Here is a 19,903-nt window from a genome sequence, read left to right on the forward strand (position 1 = left end):
CCCATTAAAATCACAAATACCATGCAACTCCTAATTGGAGAATATTGGGAATCATTCAATGTCAAAACATCAAAATTCCGAGTTCCAAACAGGAAGTGTTGATGTGATGCTTTAGAACAGCACAGGATTTTCAACCCGTCAGGGCACTTGCAATTAGCCCTGCTGATAAGTAGCTTTCTAGTTAGCAAGACGACAGATGTCCAGCCAAAACACAAGTTGCCACTGTGCCTCTCATCCCTTTGTTCACATCTGAATGCCAGAATGCCACAATAGGTTTATCAGGAGGGTTTGTGTAGAGGGGCATGGTTGGTGTACATGGTGTCTTGAGATAAGATAAGACACCTCTGACACAGCAACAAATATATCCACAGCTTATGGAATTCACATGCTTTAACAAGTTAAACAAACCCTTTGTGATTTCATAGAAAATAGCTGGAAATGCTGTCTATCGCACCTTTACATTTGTCCTCGAAAGAGGCTGATTAACTGCTAGAGGGGAGCCTGGTGCACCAAGCAGCTTGACCCATTGTCCACATTCATTAAGCATGCCTCCTACAATGTGCTGCTGTTGACTCCGCCTTTGGGATGTCTACAGGATTGAAGCAGTTGAGCAGAGCGTGTTCTTTTCTGAGGCAAAGATACTAAATCTTTAAACTGTACTCAGGAAGATTTTCCCCATGCTTCTGCATGATTCGCTTTCCTTGTCAGTAGAACAAGAAAAGATCCTAAACTTTATTACCATCTATGTCTATTCTACATCACCAGGTCACTTTAAGGGTACCATGCATGCTCTCTGCCCTGATGTCATGTTTGCAGTGGCCATCCCCATTGCTGGCCCTAAAATCTTGCTTGTGGATTTCTTCAATCACTGTGTCATTTCCTGCTGGTGGTTATGAGTGTCCCAGCTCAGTTACCACTGATTTATTTCAAGAAATAAAATGAAATTAACCACACTACCAACAGTAGTAACAAAATGTTTTAAAAGTGGGAGAGTGTCAAGTCCTTGTGTGTTCTTGTGCACGTAATTCTATGCATGTTCTGTTTCATAACAGATGCAGAATGAATTGGAGAAAAACATATCAAAGGAATTGGACCATGGTGAGTGCCTGGAATGGTCTTTTAACTACTGTACACAAAGTAATTCTCCATATACAGTACCAGTCAAAAGTCTGGACACACCTTCTCATTTTTTGAGAATTTTTTTTTTTTTCTTTTTTTATATTCTGCATGGTAGATAACACTTTTTTTGTATAATACATTATTCCATATGTGTTCTTTCGTAGTATAAATGTCTTCAGTATTAATCTACAATGTAGAAAATAATACAAATAAAGAAAAAACTTCTCAACAAAATGAAAGGTGTGTCCAAACTTTTGACTGGTACTGTAATATAACAGTTCTATAGCCTTATGATAGTAGCGACAAGGGTCATGTATTGTTACCTGCACAACCTTTTGAGCCTTTGCTCTGTTGCACACAGCGAGCGCAGGGCTGGATGGAGTCTCTTCGCGCTTGTCCCCTGTGGGCTCCGCCTGTGGCTCCCAGAAGAGCCTGACAGCAGATCAGGATCCTGTGAGCAGAGCTACGCAGCAGTACCTGGAGGTGCTCAAGAAGAACTACATGATCTGACATCCCTTTTGAGATTCTTGTTTACACACACACACACACACACACACACACACACACACACACAAACACACACACACACACACACACACACACAAGCACTCAACACTAGATAAGGCCAAAGCCTAGCTGCCCCTTACCACTACATTTCCTTTTATACGTGCGTGGTTATTTATTTTGGCTTTTACATAAGAGGACGAAAGGATGATGCACATTGCACTTAATATTTTCAGGAGAAAATGATTAAATGGAGTCGTCGTGTCTAGTGTATTGTCTGTGAAGCCATATTTTAAAAACTGCTGTGGTACGTGTGGAGTTGAACTCCAGTAGCTTTCGTATGTTTTTATTTCACCTGTTATGGTTATGGATGGTCTTTTAATCGGGTTGTCTAAAGTTTTATTTGCTTTTTGTAGGAAATATGTGTATTCAAAGTGTACTATAAATATTAAGGCCAAGTTACCAATCATATTTGGACTTGTTTTCTTTATGGTGCAATGTATTTGTTGCCTAGTGAGTTTGTTGCTTTTATTGTCGAGAACAATCTGAACGCCTGTTTTTTGTGTGTGTAAAAACAGAAGATATACTTGAATGAGACATGACTAGATTATCTAGTTACCCAGGGTACTATAATATGCTGTTACAGTAAGGCTATATTTATATGGAATATATTTAGACTACATATTGATGGCAATTGATCATTAAACTGTACTCAATTCGGAGCATTTCAGTATTTTGTGGAGTATTAAGCCGTCCAATAAAGGGGAACTTTCCAGAAACTGTCCACTTTTTCTTCATTCAGGCCACAGTGCACTTAAAGGTGATGTCCATGATTCTAATCCAAAAAAAAACTCCAGGGTTCGTAAACAGTTAAGGCTCTGTAAATGGGAAACTTAGTTGCTCGCACTAAGCCATAAAAGATTCCAGCCACCCAACACTTTTAAGGAAAACAAGGGAGTGGGTATAATTTGATTGGCTGTTGAGCTCAAATATTTAACAACCTTTTGCCAGAACCAAAGATTCAACCTTAATAGGAAGTACCCTACTACACAGCCTAAAACAACTTACAAAAACACAGAACTTTTAAATATAAAATCTTTTATTCATCAATATTAAAAAAAATCATACAATCTCTCCCATAATATAAAACCACACACCAGTATCTATACAAAATCAGGTACGAGTTGTTATCATAATTAAATTAAGCATTTAAGGGTGCACACAAAAATCAGCAATGAACTACCTGCTGTTTTACCTTAGCCACAGACAAGGCACAGTTGTAAGCATAGTCGAAACTAATAAATACTCAAAGAAACCAGGTCACTTCAGTGAACTGTTCAACCACAGTTCAGGCATCTTCAAGTATCTATATATCCTTCATAAAAGGTATAAAGTTGGATATGTTATCCCTAATTGACCATTAATAGCTGCCTTTACCCTTTAGAATGGGGATAACGGACACTTTGACTATGGCCTGGCAGCCTCAGGAGTGTCTGAGCTCGTTCTCCAGTCCATATATTTTGGCCTTCAGAGTCTTCAGTTCTCCCTGTATTTTCTTGGTGCGGCTGTTGGTCTGCCGTACTTCATGGAGAATGGCCAGGTCCTGATCTGGCCCCACATTTAGTGTCACCTAAAAAGGGAAGGTCATTAAGTTTATTGGCAGAGGATACTGCCTACTGTGATAACTTAGCTAAATACATACACAGCTTTCAGTTCAACAAACTAAAATCAAACATTTACATTTCCAGTCACATTAGTCAAAATCTTAAAATGGAAACTGCCTACCTTAAAGAGCTGTTTCTCCACGTCCTTAAGTTTTTGCCTCAATTGTTTGATGTCGGTCTTAAAGCCCTCCACCTCCATTACCCGCCTCTTTTCGAGGGCCTCATAGCGCTGGGTCATCATCTGCAAACGCTTCGCTATCTTATGTGACCGCTCCTATACACACACATAAAAAGTGAGTGCAGGTCCAGGTGATAACACTCTTTACAGAACAGACTCTGTTTGAGAACACCACTTAATTGTGCTCGGACTTTAAAAGGTGGGTAAAAGCTGGTTGGCATACCTGGAAGATCTCTTTACCCACGTCTCCTTCCTCTCTCTTTTGTGCCAGGTCTGTCTCTAAACCCACACACTGCTCTCGGTACATGTCGGCCAATTTGTGGGCCTGCTTCAGCTCCTCACTCAGTGCCTGGAGTAAATTAAATTATATTTTTTATAGCGCCGAAACAATAAAATAGTTTGAAGTGCCTGAAGCCCTTTAGACAGTGGACAACAAATCATTCCCCAGCTGCACATACATGAATCCTGCAGACCCAATGCTGTTTCAGAAGGTCTATATTACAAGGATCATTCAAACCCCTACAGCTGGTCATTTTCAGTAATGTCAATACACTGACCTCTGTATGGTTGGGTGCTTAATATGCCATGGCACACAAAGTTTAAGACTAATCAGCTTAACATGCTCACACATTTTTATTGGAAGGTCACAATTAGTGTGACATTTCTCCAAATATGGAGGCTTCAATAGTGTGCAGTCCCAGACTGAGGCAAACTCACCCGAATCTCCTCCTGGTGCATCTGTTGCGTCTCCGGCGGGGCGTGGGCATAGCGCTGCGGTGCAGTGGCCGGTCCCGATCTGTCCAGTCCTCCGCGGCCACTCTGAAGCTTCTCGTGGCAGGTGTCAAGCTGCCGCAGGAGCCGGTCTTTCTCCGTCACCCAGCCCTTCTCATGGTTGCGGCTCTCGAACTTCAGCTGCAAGAAGTCCCTGGTGCTCTCATACAGCAGGGTCTGTGTGCGCTGGAGCCTGGGTAGGAGTGAGATTTACAATTAAGACAATTAAGAAACATTTGCATTATATGCAGCCATTTATATTACATTGCTTCAGTGGGCAAATTTGCCACCACTTATTAACCACATTTTTCAAAACACCCATAAGGAATATAATATTGAGCACTATCAGTGGCTATTGTTAAATACATTTCTCAGAACACCCATAAGGGATATAATATTGAGCACTATTAGTGGCTATTGCAAAATAAATTACAGTGAAGTGGGGTCACTCTGAGGATTAAACTGACAAGGGGTGATGACTTACTTGTTGGTGAGAGCCGTGATGAGGTCCTGGTCTCTCTGGTGTTGGACCTGAGCTTCCTCCACATGGATGCGCCGGTCCTCGAGGAGAGACTCCACCTGTTCTTTGGCCAGACGGGTCTGCTCCTCCATCTGGGCCTGGAGCGCCTCCACCTGGACGTCACCAGTATTGCATTATTAACATTACAGTACACTCACTATCATACACACTGCACACAGCAACAAGAGACTCATCTGTGCACTCCCGTTCAAACCAACCAGCTCATTAACGACAGCATGCAAAGCAACCTTAACCTAGTGTGTGTGACAGATGGGCTGCTGTGTACAGTGGAACGGACTTGGTAGTTCTGTATTAAAGAATATTTACACTTTTTATTTGTGTGTTGCCTTATACCTGCAGCAGTAAGGTCTGGTTGTCTGTCTTGTACTGCTCTGCACTCTCCAGCCCCTCCTTGGAGAGCTTCTTACTGGCCTCTGGACAGGGGGACAGGAGCATTAGCAAAATTAAGAGATTGCTGCTTTATCAAATGAGATTAATCCACAGGCTGATAAACAGATTGGAGCATCAGCCCCCTCTCACAGATTAGGATTAAGAAGTGCCTATTAGTACATTACATTAGTCCTAAATCTTGCTCAGGGTCTCAGTATTAACCACAGCAGGGTTTTGTATGTAAGATTTGGTAAAACAGGATAACTGTATTCTAAATTTGTAAATATGACTAAAGACATGATGCTCTTAGGATAATATATACAAGCCAAAAATAACCTCTAGAAGCTGCTTTTGAAACCTTCCACTGATCCTGAGGCCTTGGCTGCACCTTCTTCTGGGGAACTGTGACCTAATTCATAGACAAGAAACACATTATTTTTTAATTAGATCATAAGAAGTGGTATTAACTTTTATTAACTGTTTACTTTCATCCACTGACGACCATATCAGCTGAATGGAAAGGCTTTTTTTACAGGGCTCACCTTGTTTGGAGGCTCTCGATGAAAGTAAGTGATCTCCCCTACATCTGGACCAATCAGTGCCAAAAGATGCTGGATTTTCTTCCTGTCCTCCAACTCTCTGAGGACAGTAAAGTTGTACGTTTGTTACAAACTTGAGATCAATTATACAAAAATGTGTCGCTTTTTAAGGTATCTTTTTATAGGCAACTATTTTTGTCATCATCTTTGATGGTATATAGTCATTCAAAGGACAGGTAAACAAGTTCCCCCTAGTCATCCAGGATATGCACAAGGTAGTTTTGTGTTCTGGGTCGGAACACCCCGTGAAAATGTAGGAAAAGCTTTCACAGCACAACTTTGCCAGCTATATTGCCAAAACAACAGCGTGTTAACTTAAGCTTTGATCAATCACTGCCAACTGGGTTGTTGGTGGTGTTTGCAAGATTGTAGTTTGCTTGCATTCCTCTTAACCAAATAACCGTAATGCTGCTTTAACAGACATCTCCTACTTGTTCCCATTGTGAATGGTGAAATTGTCCAGACACTAAAAACTAAACAAACCACAAAGAACTGACCTGATTTTTAGGCGGTCGTTCTCAGCATACAGGCGCAGTGCCTGTTCTCGCTCTTGGAAGAGATAGACCTGCATGTCGCTTAGTGCCTTCTGAAGCTCTGCGATCTCTCCCTCACGCTGCCGGACTTCCCATTGGAGCTTATGCTGCATGCACATACAGACCCATGTACTGTCAGCCTACACAAACACATAGCACAGCCACACACAAAGCTCTGGCTGAAACAGCGCACCTGATCGTCTGTGGTGCTTCTGTATTTCTCCAGCATCTGCAGAAGGTCCTCATGTTCCCCATCAAACTGAGCCACCTTCTGTCTGTAGAACTCCAGCAATTCACGAGATGGCCGGAGGTAGGCTAGACGCTCATTGATCGGTGGCAGAGGTGAATCGGCCTCCTGGCTCTGGTTGTGGGCATAGCTGAAAGGCAGAAAAGACAATGGGCCCTCATTTTATTGACGCCAACGGGTAAAACAACGAGCAAAGACGAATATCCGTCGCGCATTCAACTTATAATGTAGCGTTTGGGAGCATTGCGCTGACCCACCAAGTTTGCACTTTTAATGTTCTCATGGCATTAAATTAGCAAAATGATTTTGCGAAAATATTAAATTAGCTTTAGTTCAGTAGTAGTGGACTTTGATCGTTGTTGTGCTCATTGCCGTGTGCCCGTCCGTTAAATTAGAGTCACATTAAAGGTGACTTACAGAAATGTTTCTGTAAAGGAAGTCGTTAAGTGCTAAAACCAAAGAATAAAAACTATTCTTATGTTAAATAAATCACAATATTCGTGGTGATCGCTCACTGGTATGACAGTCTTCAATAGAAAACCAAATGCAAAGGAAATCACCATACCTGCTAGGACCCCCATCTCGCGTTGGTGGTGTATCCATCACACTACGTAAATCTGCAACACTACGGGGCAAATCGACCGTACGAATGCAAGAGAATATAGAAAAGACAGGTTTGTACGTTAGCGGTACATTGCATTAAACTACTTTCAAAAATAACCAGAACTTAAGACATTTGCGTTAACAAAATGTGTACAAGTATAGATACAACAGTCAAGAATTATGAGTGGCAGTCATTTCTACATCTTTTACTAAATGTAACGAACCATCCTACCTGAAGCCCACTTTGTTTACAAATCACTATTGGTAGCGTGGTCATTACGTGGTGGCCCGGGCGGGAGGTTTAAATGTTTCACAGCGCCACCTGATACGTTAACATTTAGGGACCACGTTAAAAGAGAAAAAAAGGCCTAATTCTTGACGACACATACTTTTCAAAACTAGTAAATGTTAACAACCAAGTTGCCACTTCAAGTTGGCCACATATGTGATACCAGTAGATCGAAAACCTGAATTAGCTAACGCAACTTAGCGACTGCTAACATTACCGTTACCAATGTACGATTAGTCAGTAGCACCAGCTTTATGTGGTTAAGAATACTGGCATTCCTAAGGATAAACGTACTTGCCTAAAGATACAAAGTTGTCCAGATCATAAAAGTACTCATTATACACGAAAGCCACTACTAGGCGAGATATCGTTACCTTCTAACGTTATTTTTCTGTCTTGGCTATTTCTGCAGCAAGATGCAACGTCCATGTCTATGGCAACAACAGAGACGCCGGAAATGTCACACGTTTTCCGGAAACCATTCATTAAAGACTCTTAAATGTTCTGACAAATTGGGATGTCATTTCGATAGAAAAGGAGAAATATTGTCACTATTTTTTAGGAAGTCTTGCAGGTATGGAGTATATTAAACAATGTTAAAGCCGTGGTGGGAGTGTGCTAGACTTTTATGTTGACATCGACGAACGTTAAAGAACATACCTCTTCTTGTGGTTCATGACAGTGTACACCTTGCGCAGCCAGACTTCTGCGCAATGCAAGCCAGTGCAGTGATACGATGTTTTGAATTACATGCGGCTAGGGGAGGCTATTCTTGTTGGAGCTAGTTATTTTCTGTCTGGCTATGCATGCGCTGGACGCGTCAGGGTAGCTGCCCGTAAACTGATACGGGTGAGCCACGTTTAAGACATGGCAGAGTTTTTCACACGATTGAATGCTTTGAAATTGGGATGGCGTTTTCTCAGCCCAGGTAGTTTGGGGAGGAACCCTGTGGCACCTGCCTCTCAACGCTTCTATAGTATAGTAAGTGAATGTTAGCTAACGACGCCCTAAATGTGTTGATTTACTGTTTTAGGCTCATGAATAGCATGCCATCTTACTCAGCTCATTATTTTTGCCCTACATATCACTGGTTTTTACTCATTTTAAAAGTATAAATAGACCATAGCTGGGTAATTCAGTTCAGTCCTTTTCTTACTGTTGTTACCCGACCATTAACGTCAGCTCACTTGCCCCCAAAAAGAGCCGTTGTTCCTGTTAAAATACAGGAGGTTACTGCTACTATATTGGGCCATGAGGTCACAGTAACCGGTTAAACCCAAATAATGCGTATTTGCCAGAAGCCGCGGATGATGTTATTGTGTCACAAGTTGCTGAAGTAATTAATTTCTCAGAGGGGCTGTTTCTCCACCGATGCTTATATTTGTTGAGGCAATAAGTTTCGATTCCGTGTTTTCACAAAAGTGATCAGTTTCAATTATTTTGAATTCCTTACCATCTGTCACAGGACCACCCCTCCTTCGGACTTCTGTTTGACATCGATGGAGTGCTTGTGCGTGGAAGAACACTCATACCCGCAGCCAAACAGTGCTTCAGGAATCTGGTGGATAGAAATGGGAAATACAAAGTTCCTGTTGTCTTCGTGACAAATGCAGGGAACTGTGTTAGGCAAACGAAGGCTGAACAACTGTCTCACCTGCTTGAAGTCGAGGTCTGTCATGCTCTTTTCTTGTGCTATGTCCATTCTGCTATATTGATTTACATGCAATGTCAATTAATTTGAACTGCCACAATTTTTTGTTCTAATCTGAATATGCTTTCCCCCCTTTCAATTACCATTTCAGGTGTCTCCGGATCAAGTCATGTTGTCCCATAGTCCGCTGAAAATCTTCAGCCAGCTACATGACAAATGTGTCCTTGTGTCTGGTCAGGGACCTATTTTGGAGGTTGCCAACAAGTATCCTCTAAGCTTTTATCACATGGTTATGTTTGTATGGTTGTTCACTATTATGAGCATAAGTTCACTACAAATATGAGCCTGTAATAATCTTCTAGGGATGTTGAAGTCACTGTTCTTGGCCATCTCTACCCACCTAATTGACTATGTTGATGTGAGCTACATTTTAGTAAACATTGTTTTTGTTAGCTTAGCCTTAACTGAAATATTATCAGTCTAGGGTTTCAAAATGTTTTGACCGTTGATATGCTTCGGGAATCATATCCCCTTCTTGATGTGGTGGATCACAATCGCAGACCTACAAACTCAGTAAGTGTCCCAAGGAAAAGATTGACTTTAACTTGAATATCCAGAGACATTCTTTCTGTTTACATTGTCCTCAGTATGATATGTGTTTAACTCTCCTTTAAATGTCTACCATGTTTAATGCTTACAGGTATCTTCAACCAATAATCTTCCACCAATAGAAGGTATGGTGTTATTTTGTTAGAGATCCTAATTCTGTAATAAATAAGCCTAATTAGAGGCTGTATTCTATGTTTATTTTCAGATATTTGATTTATTCAGCTCCCCAATAATCTATTCCCCCATTCCCCCTAGCTGTTATTCTGTTTGGTGAGCCGATCAGATGGGAGACGAACCTTCAGCTCATTGTGGATGTTCTCCTCACTAATGGGAAGCCTGGGAACGCTGTAACCACCCTGCAGTATCCCCACATCCCCGTGCTAGCCTGTAACATGGACCTCCTGTGGGTGGCGGAGGCCAAAAACCCAAGGTCAGGCTTCAGACCACTTCATTTTTTTGCATGATTTGTGAATTTACCCATATCCCCCTTCTCTGCTTCACATTTCAGTCATTGTCAGCCACATAAACATATTCACACATAGCGTGTTTTTTTCCTCTTCAGATTTGGGCACGGGATGTTCCTCGTCTGCCTGGAGAGCATTTACAAGAAGATCACTGGTCGTGAGCTGAAGTACGATGCCTTGATTGGGAAGCCCAGTGTGGTGACCTACAACTATGCAGAGCTGCTGGTCCGCCAGCAGGCAGAGAATCTGGGCTGGACTTCTCCTGTCGAGCGTCTTTATGCCATTGGGTGAGGGCTGTGCAGCTTTGATTGAGTTTGATCATGAAGCTGAAATACCTGGTGTACCTTGTTGGTTATTTGGCATGTATTATTATTGATTATTTGTTGTCTTGCCCCCAGTGACAATCCAATGGCAGATATCTACGGAGCAAACCTCTACAACCGCTACCTGAAAGCCTCTCACCGTGCCAGGGCCCAGATGCAGGCTCAGGGAGGGGGACATCCCAGGGAGGAGAGGGTAGAGGTGGCAGGACACGAAATGGCCGTTGGGGACTCCTACGGCGACGAACGTCTACCTGTAGGCTGCAGCTCCATCCTGGTCTGCACGGGGGTCTACAACCGTGACCAGCAGGACCTTCCTCCGGACCCGCATCAGGCGGTCGAGCAGCGCATCTTCCACGGCCACCGTGACTTCCGCTTTGACCCCAACCTCACCCAGCCGTCCTTTGTTGTGCAGGACGTGCGCGAGGCCGTGGAGCTCGTCTTCCAGCAGGAGGGCTGCCCGCTGGACTAGGGCCGTAAGCTTCTGATGTGCACAGGAGGGTGGCTAGCCCTGAGCAGGGTAAGATAGAGTGCTCACCATGGTGTATTTAGGGGGGGGGGGGGGTATCACCGGCCATCTTATATTTTACTGTATAGCAGGTACAAAATGTGAAAGAGATACGGTAATGGTTTACCAGAATATATTAGCAAATGCCAAACTGGCCATTAAAGTAATTTATTTCTTAATATGGATGAACCTTGAACATCGGATCAGAGATCAAAGATCCGTAGGTCATAATAACGTCAAAATGACAATGCTCTCTTTGTCTTTCATCATTCAATTCTATGTCAGGGTTGACAAGATCTAATGCGGACACAGGTCTGACATTTCTTCAGACAGACCTGTGTACATATTATTCAAACAACTCCATCCGTAGTAAATTCTGAACTGAGGTCATTCAGTGTACTCCATCCAATTTAAATACGGGAGATTACTTGTTAACCTTGTGACAGTCAGGGAATTCTATGCAGTCATCTGGCACAGATAGACTTTTAAGCTAAATACATTTATATAATGTATATACACATCTTTACTGCCGTATTGAAATTCTGTATGCATGCACAATATGTGGTTACTAAACATGCTTATTTTCACTCAGTTCAGTTGTGTATTTGTGTGTTCAGGTTTTTTTTATTGTAAGCTTGAGAACAAACAGGAAATGCTCTTTATTGAAGCCCATTGATTGGCTTTGCAGATTGGAAAAAGTCATTATTTTTACAAGTTTTATTGATTTACACAACCAAATGAACTTCTGCACTCCTTTTGGTATGCATATGAAATGTACTGAGACATTTTAAGCCATAGCTCTGTTTCAAACATGTTGTGAATAAATACACTGTTCAAGTCTGTTGTTGACAAGATGTTCATGCTTGCCATGTGTCTTATTTAAATATGGATAGTTTTGTATACACTTAGGACCACACAGATGTTATTATGACTTAGGTATATAGCTTGAAAAGATAACTTCTCTGTTTTGGCCCTTTGTGCATTTGTACATACCTTTTAAAAAAGTAAACCAATATAACTTATTAATGAGAAAAATAACTAAATACAAAGTACATACATGGTGTTTATGAGTAGCCACTGCTAACATTATCAATACCTCCATGCCCTGATGATGGGTGATGTGTGCGTAATTAACTACAACATCAATTACAATAGTCAGACTCAACACTGTGTGTAATCTTCCCCACCTGATGGTAGCACAGTGAAATAACAGTACAACCTCAGATTAAGTGGTACAAAAATGAAGAATTGTGGCTTATCTTAAGAGAAAACACAACTAACCAACCATGTCCAGGACAACCAGAACCAACCAGAAGGCCTATCCATGATTCAGGCTTCAACAGCTGCATGGCTTCTTCTCCAGCGCTTCCTCCAGGTTTATGGTGTGCGAGTCAGAATGCAGCAGGGGGTAAGGGGACTCCGAGTAGGGTTCTTGATTGACAACCCCTCCACTTCTCACAATGAGTTCCTTTGCCATCAAGATGAAGGCCTCCTCAATGTTATGGTCCTTTTTGGCGGATGTTTCTAGTGCAGCAAGCGCCCCGCGTTGTTCGGCCAGAGTGCATGCGTCTTCAAACAATACTTGACGCTCGGACTCGAGGTCACACTTGTTGCCTAGGAGAGTTTTCAAATAGTTAAGAAGCATACATGACTAACACACTCCTGTACACATTTGGGTGAGTTGACTTCATAATGTTGTTCCTATATTTTATGAGTGCACTATTCAAGAGAACCTCTATTCTGTCTGACTGAAGGAGACATTCCTAAGGTTCTTTATTATTGCATGTACTGTTTCTACATGTCAAAATGAGAACGAACAACAGAGGACAGCCCCCTTTGCTGAAAGCTCTTACCCCATACCAGAAAGTAGACTAAACTGAAGAGAACTACATGTTTGTTCCTCCACAGAATTGGTGCATAACTTTAATCTTAATGGAAGTACAATTAAACTGCCAAAACAACATGAAGCCAACCTAATCCACAATGTCTGTTCCCTGAGTTAACATTGGATTTAATGTGGAAATGGAAGCAAACGATAGGGAACCCATAACATTGTGAAAATCTGACCTTTTATAAAATTAGCCTTACCTATGAAGATGACTACTATGCTGGCTGCTCCATATTGCTCCACTTCCTGGATCCAGTGAGATAGAGACTCAAAAGTGCTAGGACGGGTCAGGTCGTAGGTGATTATGGCACCATGGGCATTTCGGTAGTAGCCTTGGGTGATGGTCCTGAAACGCTCTTGTCCCGCTGTATCCCAAACCTGCATCTAATCTCAACAGAGGAGAGCTATTACGAGCTTGTCATCCATGCAATGTGGTTTTTCTGTATATAAATACATTTTTTTAAATCTAAAATACATAAATCACTAGATTAGGACCACATACAGTACATGGCATACATTCAAGAATTATTTGAAATTCTTCTAAATGCTGCGGTAATCTCAAAATATACATATGGCAGTTATACATTTTTTTTTGTAGGTGACATTACAAATGAAAATCAAATACACTGTGATTCTCTAACAGCATGGTTCTCGACCAACCTTAACTCTTTTTCCATCAATGTCCAAAGTTCGAACTGTGAAGTCCACTCCTATAGTGTTCTGCTGCCTTTCAAGAAACACTCCTGACTTGAAGCTGTGGACCACACAAGTCTTGCCCACGTTGGTATCTCCAATGAGGATGATCTTGAAGAGGAAATCAAACGCGTCGTCCTCCTCCAGCTCCATTTCTATGGGCTGCAGAGCCATGGGGGACAATGATGTAGATTCACCTTATCAATACCATAGCTGAGGGAACTGCTGAAAGTGTGCAGAAGTGCCAAGCAATAGTAATCTGATACTGTCCTTTCACACACACACTTTCAGGTAACACTTCCTCAAACGTGCAGTTCTCCTTTCTATAAATCCATCATGCGAAGCTAAAAGATACCTACTGCTGAAACAATTTCAATTGACAGGCTGAATGTTCTCAGCTGTTCCTTCTAAAACTCTTTCCCTGTGAACCCAGTCTTCTTTTCTGCCCCTTCTCGGAAAATTCTCCAGGGTTTCAAATAATGCCATTCACTAGAAAATGGAGCTCTTTCACCTTCATATATACAGAAGTATACAGAAATGTTCTTGCATTAAAAAAATTAAATAAAAATGTCTAACCCTAGTAAAATCTAATCCCCTACGTCTAAACCTTGTGACAAATCTCACTCTCCTTCTTGTAAATGTTTTCCACTTGCACGTACCCACAATGTAAACAACGTTACCCCGCCCCAACTGTACCTGGTTTCTTGTGTGTGACTTCCGGTTGCCCATCCACTTGCACAACTGCACTGCCCATGCACGTGCACCACTGTGCCCCCGAGAGTGTAGTAAACGACCAGGAAAGGAGCCGAAAAAGTGAATTAAAGACAAAAAGAAAACAGAGGAAATGAAATAAACATGGAATTGTGGTTATTTCCAGTAGCTTGTTGAAAACAATGAGAACATGATTCTTAGTACATTGAACACATAAAAAAAACGAGCTCCTCCTTCAAGTACAGCACATGTTTAGTGTACACAACTCTGGTCTTCAGTTTTGACCTTCGGACTCAGCTGCTCGACATTGAAACGCAGTCCACGGGAAAGCCTGGGGCTGCCTCCTTCTTCACTGCTCAGACCCAGCCAAAGAACAGACTAAGAGCACATTCCACCACTCTGCACTATCTCATCACAAGCACACCAAGTCATGAAAATAATATCTATGATTATCAGATTTCCAGTTCTGAAAAAGTACCTCCGTGAATGTTAATGGTGGCCCGGCATGGAGCTGGAATGCCTTGAGGATTGCAGCAGAGATGAGAGTGAAGTACTTTGTGTGCCCTTGAGTGTGTCAGCGACCCCCCCTCCCACACATAGCTTAGGCGTCAGCGCAGCGAGGCACAAGGCACAGACAGACACCAAACAATACACAATATGTGTGTAAGAGTGTTTTTGTTTGTGTGATTGCGTATGCGTGAATAGAGGGGAGGCCACTGGCATCAAAACCTCCTGTGTCATACAATGACTCCACATAATGCAAACAGTACAGAGAATTGTTTCTCCGCTTGGGAACATGCTGATAACTTGAATTGTAAATGTGTAACACATGAAATATTAATGAGGAATTCCTTCACTTGCGCACACAAGTGGAAGGGATAGCCTAAAGTCAGTGAAAATGTTTTTGGAGGGACTTGTTGCTTGATTTCTTATAAGATTCTTCCAGGAATCACAAATGGCCTCTTGTAACGATTAATGTACAATCTGATCCACACTTCATAGTAATGACTTTCAACACATTTATTCAGACAGAGAATTTTCATGAAACAGGTTAACATTGCTCCAACAGGCTATTGTAAAACATATCTCTTTTTATAAACAATTATTTTTAAAACAGCGAACTCATATTTGAAAGGAAACAAGGTATTTGAAAAAAAAACATTTAGTAAAAATCTGATAAACATGTACAAAAATATACAATCGAATGCATACCAATCTAAATCATTGATGAAATATGCAAGAAAAAATAAGAATGTCTGGGTTTGAAAACAAGACCTTCATACATTGTCTTTCAGTCAACAATCAAGCTGGCTCTAGTAGATTAAAAGAACCTAATCATTTCTTCTCTACTAACCTGATTTAAAATTTCCAAACAGGGGAATGATCTCAGACCTAGTTGAGTCTTTCAAGAGAGCATCCTGAAAGCCTAGTCCACCACAGTCAATGTTCACACTTCTGCCCAAACCCCTATTTACACTGCACCTTCAAGGGTGGATCCCTTTGTGAAAGTCAGAGTTCTTCTCTGAACCACTAGAGAGCAGCCTCGTGGAGGAGAAACACTAATTTTGCGTCATCGCCTCTTGCAGGCAAAGCTCAGAGTGTCTTTAGGCCTGAACGTCAGACATGGCGTTGAGTGGTGTTTGGGCAGCCCTCGCTGTTTGCGGCGTGGCGTTTTGTTCTGGGGAGGCCTCTCTGGAGGGGGAACGTGAATGGGCTTCCAAGGAACGGGGTTATAGAAACTGGGAGATGGGTAGTTCAGGTGGTCAAAGCCTAAAATAAAAATAGTATGAAGGTCAAGTATGAAGTGAATGTCAATGTGTGTTTTAAAAAAAAAAAAACATCAATGGATCACTGACTTATTATTTCAAGAATTATTTTACATAAAAGAGACACAACATGTCCATCTATTAGCCTAGTTGGTAAACAGAACAAACAAGAGCACTGGGTGCAGTGTAGTCGAGAGATGGTCAGGTTGACTGCAGAGTGGGTCTATGCACCTTGAGGGCAGGGTGTGTCGCGCTTGGGTCGATTCTTGTTCTGCGTCCTCAGCCAATCCTGGAACTTCTCCTCTGCTCTCCTCCTGCGCTCCATCTCTTCTGCCTCTTTGAGCGCTGCCTCTTCCTATTGGCCAAACAATTATCGGAGAATAAGTCAGGAAGACATTGACTCACAGCTGATCTCCATAACCTCTCAATGAGAAGTCATGTCAGCCATAACTTTTCCACTATGCTCATAGTTCAGTTATCTACAGCTATAGCAGAAAAAGAAGGCAATACAAGCTTCTACAAGTCCACTGATAAGTCACCTTTTCTCTTTCCTTTCTCTCATTCTCCTCTTGTTTCTTTTTTAGTAACCACTCCTTGTACTTCTCTTGTGCTTTTAGTTCAATTTCTCTCTGCTTCTGCTTTTCGCGTTCTACTTCTTCTTGTTTTTGACGTTCCTTGCACTCCTTTTCGTGTCTTTCCTGTGAAAAAAACAGTATAAAAAAGTATTATTTTGTTTCCTTTTTTAAAATCAATCAACTATACCATTACAGCCTTGATACTGAGGACTACAAACAAACTTTGATTTGGGACCCAATTGGGACCGTGCAATTGCAGTGTCTTCTTCATTAGAAGGAAAAAAAAAAAAACGCATACACATTTATTTGGCCTATTTATAGGTTGTTTTGGAGATGGATAGATTATAGATCAAGCAACGTATTTACGGCTTAATTAGAGAAATGGTATGTGTGTCTCTTTTAATAACACTCTTGTTTGAAAACCTCTCAGAATAAGCCTTTGCGACACTGGTCTTGTGTTGACAAGTATCTTCTGATAAGGATACCCTTGAGTTTTCTAATGATACTCAGAAACCTATTATGCTAAGTTCGTTCATGATTATATGCATTCTGCTCTGAAATAATTAAATGACAAACTGTAGGTTTTCAGTGCAAGATACAACTTTCACATTTCCTTATTCATGAAACACACAGTTGAAAGCCCACATTCATTTACATCTCAAACCTACCAGTTCTCTTTTCATTTTAAGCCAATCCTGTATTTTGCCCTCTGTCTGTTTTCTCTTTTGCACCTTCTGCCTTTCCACCAGCTCCTGTTTCTCTTTAAGAGTGAGCTCCTAAAAATGTACAGAAGTCAGAAGTTAGGAATTATTAATTAAAGAGTATTCTGTGAAGCACTTTGGGCTTGAGAGGTACAATATAAATAAAAAACACTATTATTATTATTGTTATATAACAGTGATCTCACAGGACTTATAATACTCAATGTAACAGAGCTATGGAAACACTAAGACATAAACAACGGATTTCATAAAAAAACATAAACAGGGACAACATTTTCATCATTAGTGAATACTACAGCCGAACCATTTGCAGAAAGGGCAGTAGTCAACTTCCCAGTTCACTTTACAAACCACAGAGATAAAACTGATTTGAAGTTGTACCTCGAGAGCTTTCTGCTCTACTTTGAGACGTTCTTCTTTTGCCTTGGTGACCAGCCACTGTTCCCAGGCACTAAGGTTTTGCAGCGAAACAGAGGATTTATCGAGCTTTACTTCTGCAACCTTCCTTTGGATGTGCGATTTTCCATGCCTATAACATTACATAACATAACATAAGATAACATAGGCAAAACAACCAAATGCAAGACCTTCAAAGAACAACCAAAATGTATGCATGGCAAACAGTTTAAGATACCTATGCGGAATAGTGTGTTTGATCTCATCAGGAGAAGCACGCAAGTTGTTCAGCCCCTGCTGCAGCTGTTCCAAGTCAAGGTCATCATCTGAGCTCTCAAAACTGTCATGGTATATTGGCGACAACAAGGAGTAGGTGGAATCCTCTGGGGAGTCATTCTCCACACTTCTGCTCCGGTAAACACCTATGTCTTTACTTTTCAGAGGAGTTGATGTCAGGCTTTTGGATGTGCTTGGCCGAAAGACTGACATAATGAGCCTGACAAAGAACAGAGAACCACTGTTAAGAAAACCATAACACTGCAATGCTGACCTAGAGCCAGGATATGTAGCAAAGAGAAATCTCACTAGATGTTTCCAGGCTACAATAGAGACATTATATTTATACATTACATTTGTGTTTCTTGTTCTGTAAACGGAACTGTATTTGACAGAGAATGATCTGCTTGTTTTTGAAAATTGAAAATTAAGAAGTACTACTCTCGACCTGGTTCCCCTGTTATGAGCAATCGAACTGCAGAATGTGTCTGCAGCCTGCAGTCGGTCCTGCATTTCAGTATTAAGTTCAAAGCACATAAACCACTTAATGCGTTCCAATGACCTGAAAACTCGAAGGCTACAGCAAATGGAAAGCCATCTCGGACATCGGTTCAACGTTGTTGAAGTAAACAGAGGTTCAACGAAGGAAGCTAGCGTATATTTGGCAGCGCTGAATAACAATTAGTTGTGTTGCATGGCTTCAGAGACAACATTTTGTGGGAATGCAGCGCATTGTTGTTGTGCAAAAAGTTCCCCACCTTGCTTTTGGTACTACGACAGCTAGCCAAGCTAGCAAATAGTTAGCTACTTATCCGCTAATGTTACAGAGCAAGCATAAGTGTTGTTGCTAGGTTGCTAATAAATTATGATTTAGCAACCCGCAAAAATGAATTCGTGTATCTGTCTATGCTCATCAATGTGGCTGATGTTAAACGTTAACTGACGTTTAATTTGACAACCAATATAATTTCACTACGAAGTGCAGAGCCACAAAGTTCTCTAGCTATGAAGCTAATTACAACAGAGAGAACTTTGAGAGTTTTGAAACTATACTTTTCATTTCCACAAAATGACAATTGCTCAAACAAGCACTGATTTCATGTGCATCCACTTACCCGACCAAAACACTCTATACCACAACACAATAAACAGCCCTGTGTGCAGGCAATGTTGTTGTAATGCTAGCGTCTTCTCTGTTGTCCAACTTCTCAACACCCACAACACCCCACGCGCCCTCAAGCCTCTCTCAGCCAATGAAATCCACGATTGTCTCGCATTTGGCCGCGCCATAGACGCTTCTGTAACCATAGAGATAATTGCATGTGAAAGCCCATACAAAAATGTGTTTGATTTAATCCAGAACATCAAATGGTGTGGTGTTTCATTAGATTAGGATGACCACTTCTTACACTAATTCCTGCCAAATTCCCATTTAGAAAGTTAAAATAGACCAGGGCCTACATTAGACTACATAGGCATACAGGCACACAAGGCAGTGAAATATATGCAGCGGAGTAAGTTTAAAGGAAAAGGCGAAGACATAAATAAAAGCTTGTGACAGGAGAGGGGATATGTGTTGGATGTATGGCAGGTGGTTGGTAGTCTTAAACCAGCAGTGGAGGGACAGAAAGTCAGACATAGCATCAAGCCTAAATAGCTTGTTGACATCAGCAGTCACAGACACCCCACCATAGTAAAATGAACCATATGTGAAATTGTAGAATGAACCATATGTGTCTATAAAATTAAACTTACTCTAATACAATTTGGAACATAGTCGTTCATATTAAATCAAATCCAGAACAGAGGAGTCAGAAAAATCTTAAGAAAAATATAGGATTTCAGTTGCCTTGCTTCAGGTAAAGAAGAATAGGCGTCAGGAACAGTGAGACAAGTGACCTAGTAGG

General features: G+C 41.4%; 5 protein-coding genes across 5 annotated transcripts in view; 2 read left to right on the forward strand and 3 right to left on the reverse strand.

Moving 5' to 3' along the window:
- The window catches only part of ankrd26 (ankyrin repeat domain containing 26), a gene marked incomplete at both ends in the record, with an annotated part of 30,299 nt that extends 28,670 nt beyond the window's left edge, over positions 1-1,629 (forward strand). Inside the window, 2 exons of the mRNA XM_080842615.1 lie at positions 1,053-1,098; positions 1,481-1,629. Of these exons, the coding sequence (XP_080698741.1) occupies positions 1,053-1,098; positions 1,481-1,629 (195 nt within the window). The remainder of the gene's footprint in view (positions 1-1,052; positions 1,099-1,480) is intronic.
- Positions 1,630-3,106: 1,477 nt separating this feature from the next.
- Positions 3,107-7,874, reverse strand: ccdc77 (coiled-coil domain containing 77; the record flags this gene model as incomplete). Its single annotated transcript, XM_080841606.1, has 12 exons — positions 7,792-7,874; positions 7,091-7,150; positions 6,472-6,655; positions 6,243-6,385; positions 5,689-5,785; positions 5,483-5,555; positions 5,111-5,190; positions 4,721-4,869; positions 4,183-4,429; positions 3,689-3,814; positions 3,409-3,561; positions 3,107-3,253 (listed from the first exon to the last, which is right to left on the reverse strand). The coding sequence occupies exons 2-12, from the start codon at positions 7,126-7,128 to the stop codon at positions 3,107-3,109; spliced, it is 1,437 nt and encodes a 478-aa protein (XP_080697732.1). The 5' UTR covers positions 7,129-7,150; positions 7,792-7,874.
- Positions 7,875-8,204: 330 nt separating this feature from the next.
- Positions 8,205-11,823, forward strand: hdhd5 (haloacid dehalogenase like hydrolase domain containing 5). The gene is made up of 8 exons (XM_080842246.1): positions 8,205-8,398; positions 8,883-9,086; positions 9,220-9,332; positions 9,548-9,641; positions 9,769-9,802; positions 9,933-10,107; positions 10,240-10,428; positions 10,540-11,823. Exons 1-8 carry the CDS (start codon positions 8,285-8,287, stop codon positions 10,931-10,933), a joined length of 1,317 nt encoding a protein of 438 aa, XP_080698372.1. The 5' UTR covers positions 8,205-8,284; the 3' UTR covers positions 10,934-11,823.
- A 482-nt stretch (positions 11,824-12,305) lies between these two features.
- rab19 (RAB19, member RAS oncogene family) lies at positions 12,306-14,315 on the reverse strand (the record flags this gene model as incomplete). The annotated part of the gene is made up of 4 exons (XM_080842336.1): positions 14,247-14,315; positions 13,518-13,712; positions 13,058-13,241; positions 12,306-12,583 (listed from the first exon to the last, which is right to left on the reverse strand). Exons 1-4 carry the CDS (start codon positions 14,277-14,279, stop codon positions 12,306-12,308), a joined length of 690 nt encoding a protein of 229 aa, XP_080698462.1. The 5' UTR covers positions 14,280-14,315.
- Positions 14,316-15,792: 1,477 nt separating this feature from the next.
- On the reverse strand, positions 15,793-19,198 carry ccdc34 (coiled-coil domain containing 34). Its single transcript, XM_080841529.1, has 7 exons — positions 19,112-19,198; positions 17,959-18,216; positions 17,706-17,853; positions 17,271-17,378; positions 16,567-16,725; positions 16,259-16,382; positions 15,793-16,031 (listed from the first exon to the last, which is right to left on the reverse strand). Exons 2-7 carry the CDS (start codon positions 18,207-18,209, stop codon positions 15,832-15,834), a joined length of 990 nt encoding a protein of 329 aa, XP_080697655.1. The 5' UTR covers positions 18,210-18,216; positions 19,112-19,198; the 3' UTR covers positions 15,793-15,831.
- Between the last annotated feature and the right edge of the window lie 705 nt (positions 19,199-19,903).

This window comes from Sprattus sprattus, assembly GCF_963457725.1.
Source record: "Sprattus sprattus genome assembly, chromosome: 7".
Classification (NCBI taxonomy): domain Eukaryota; kingdom Metazoa; phylum Chordata; class Actinopteri; order Clupeiformes; family Clupeidae; genus Sprattus; species Sprattus sprattus.

Bases quoted from the DNA above. Each gene is read 5' to 3' on its own strand.
- hdhd5 (XM_080842246.1), top strand. From the start codon at position 8,285: ATGGCAGAGTTTTTCACACGATTGAATGCTTTGAAATTGGGATGGCGT. The intron at 8,399-8,882 runs GTAAGTGAATGT...CATCTGTCACAG, and splicing joins CTCAACGCTTCTATAGTATA to GACCACCCCTCCTTCGGACT. The intron at 9,803-9,932 runs GTATGGTGTTAT...CATTCCCCCTAG, and splicing joins TAATCTTCCACCAATAGAAG to CTGTTATTCTGTTTGGTGAG.
- ccdc34 (XM_080841529.1), bottom strand. From the start codon at position 18,209: ATGTCAGTCTTTCGGCCAAGCACATCCAAAAGCCTGACATCAACTCCT. The intron at 16,726-17,270 runs GTAGGTTTGAGA...TTTTTTTCACAG, and splicing joins TTAAAATGAAAAGAGAACTG to GAAAGACACGAAAAGGAGTG. The intron at 16,032-16,258 runs GTGCATAGACCC...TTTTTATTTTAG, and splicing joins CGACACACCCTGCCCTCAAG to GCTTTGACCACCTGAACTAC.